A 1,572-nucleotide genomic window follows, 5' to 3' on the forward strand; every position below is an offset into this window, starting at 1 on the left:
AGCGAAGCATCTTCTCCAGCGATTCAGGGTTCGAGTCCAGCCGGGCTCTGAGGCAGCGCGGGCGCGGGGACGGGGCGGGGGAGGGGGGCGGGCACGGCACGGCGGCGGGCTGGGCTGACACTAGGCTGACGGAGACATGATGCTTTGTTTTTGCCGCCGCTACCTGCTCGCCGACCGTCGCCGACCCGCCCAGTCCAGCTCCTGAATGCGTGCCATAGTTCAGATTTTTGATGTAAGATTCAGGGTGAGATGTCCCTATGCTCTCTCCATAGTCAGTCCGAGCGAGTTCAGCGTGAATTCAGGCAAGAGTCAGGGAAGAACATTTTCCCTAGGGAACCTGTAGGGGTCAGGGGCAGGGCGAAAATCCCTACGGTTAAACGTGCGTGATTTCTATTAAAACTTTATCGTTCCAGCTTTTTACGACAATGCTGTGCCTTTGACGGCAAGCTGAGCGCGGGAAATAGTCGAACCGCCAATGTGTGTTTTGTATTTATGAGGTCGGACAGAAAGGCAGAGGGGGGGGGGGTAAAATAACCAGTTGCTCACGTTCGTGACATTCGTTACTTTCATGTCAGTGTATCGCATCATATTTGACCTAAAATATTTCTATGAAGATCAAGCTCAACCTTGTAAATAATAATTAAAATTTGACAGACTTTTTATTATGCTGAATTAAATAAACGTTATTTAATTCTGAACGTATTTCTTGTGTGTCTGGCCGTCAGTGACGACAAAGCTGTACGCGTGCGAGGTCCGGCGGCGGCACCACCTCGTCCGGAAGGAGGACGGCAAGTTCGATCCCGAGGACTACGACAAGAACCCGTCCAAGTACATCTCCACGTTCAGCAAAAAGGTATATACTATACGCCCGATGCCCGTGTTGCGGTCTCTAGATCCAGCTGTTGGATTGAGCTGATGCGGTGTTTTACCTCTAGATTGCGCCGTACGCGTCCGTCATCGTCAACGGCATCTACTGGGCCGTGGACTCGCCCAAGCTGCTCACCATCCCGGACGCCAAGCAGCTGCTGCAGCCCGCGCACACGCCCTGGCTGCCGACCTCGCCCGGCACGCCCGCGCTGCCGCACCGCATGCTGGGCATCTGCGACATCTCGGCCGACCCCGGCGGCTCCATCGAGTTCATGAACGAGTGCACGACCATCGACAACCCGTTCTGCCTGTACGACGCCGACCGCAACAAGGACACGGCCAGGTGCGTCCAACGACCGCAATTAGCGTATTATTTGTACTTGTTCGGGCGCTCTTTATAATTGTCGGGGAACACACACAGAACACCTGACTCCGGGGCCTAAAGAGGAGCAAACATACGGAACGCCTTCCTGGGTGACTGGCAGCCATGAGGGGCTGTCCATAAACCACACGGGCAGAGGAAGGGGTGCTAGGTTGATGTTATACATTTATTTGTACCCAAGAGAGATGGGCACAAAAATGACAAGAAGGCATACCGAACTATTTCACTACTTCCGGTATGCGACATTTTCGAGATGAATAAAGATAGTATTTCATTCGATCCCCATATTGTAATTCCAAGAAGGTCTGGGACTGAGCCCCCCC

The 1,572-nt window shown here is 53.5% G+C and overlaps 1 protein-coding gene across 1 annotated transcript in view; it reads left to right on the forward strand.

The window, feature by feature from the left end:
- Positions 1-1,547, forward strand: part of LOC127749009 (alpha-aminoadipic semialdehyde synthase, mitochondrial-like) — a 6,110-nt gene extending 4,563 nt beyond the window's left edge. Inside the window, exons 3-4 of the mRNA XM_052265324.1 lie at positions 707-853; positions 936-1,547. Of these exons, the coding sequence (XP_052121284.1) occupies positions 707-853; positions 936-1,268 (480 nt within the window). The 3' untranslated portion in view covers positions 1,269-1,547. The remainder of the gene's footprint in view (positions 1-706; positions 854-935) is intronic.
- Positions 1,548-1,572: the final 25 nt, after the last annotated feature.

This window comes from Frankliniella occidentalis, unplaced genomic scaffold (assembly GCF_000697945.3).
Source record: "Frankliniella occidentalis isolate FOCC.00 unplaced genomic scaffold, Focc_3.1 Scaffold26, whole genome shotgun sequence".
Lineage (NCBI taxonomy): Eukaryota > Metazoa > Arthropoda > Insecta > Thysanoptera > Thripidae > Frankliniella > Frankliniella occidentalis.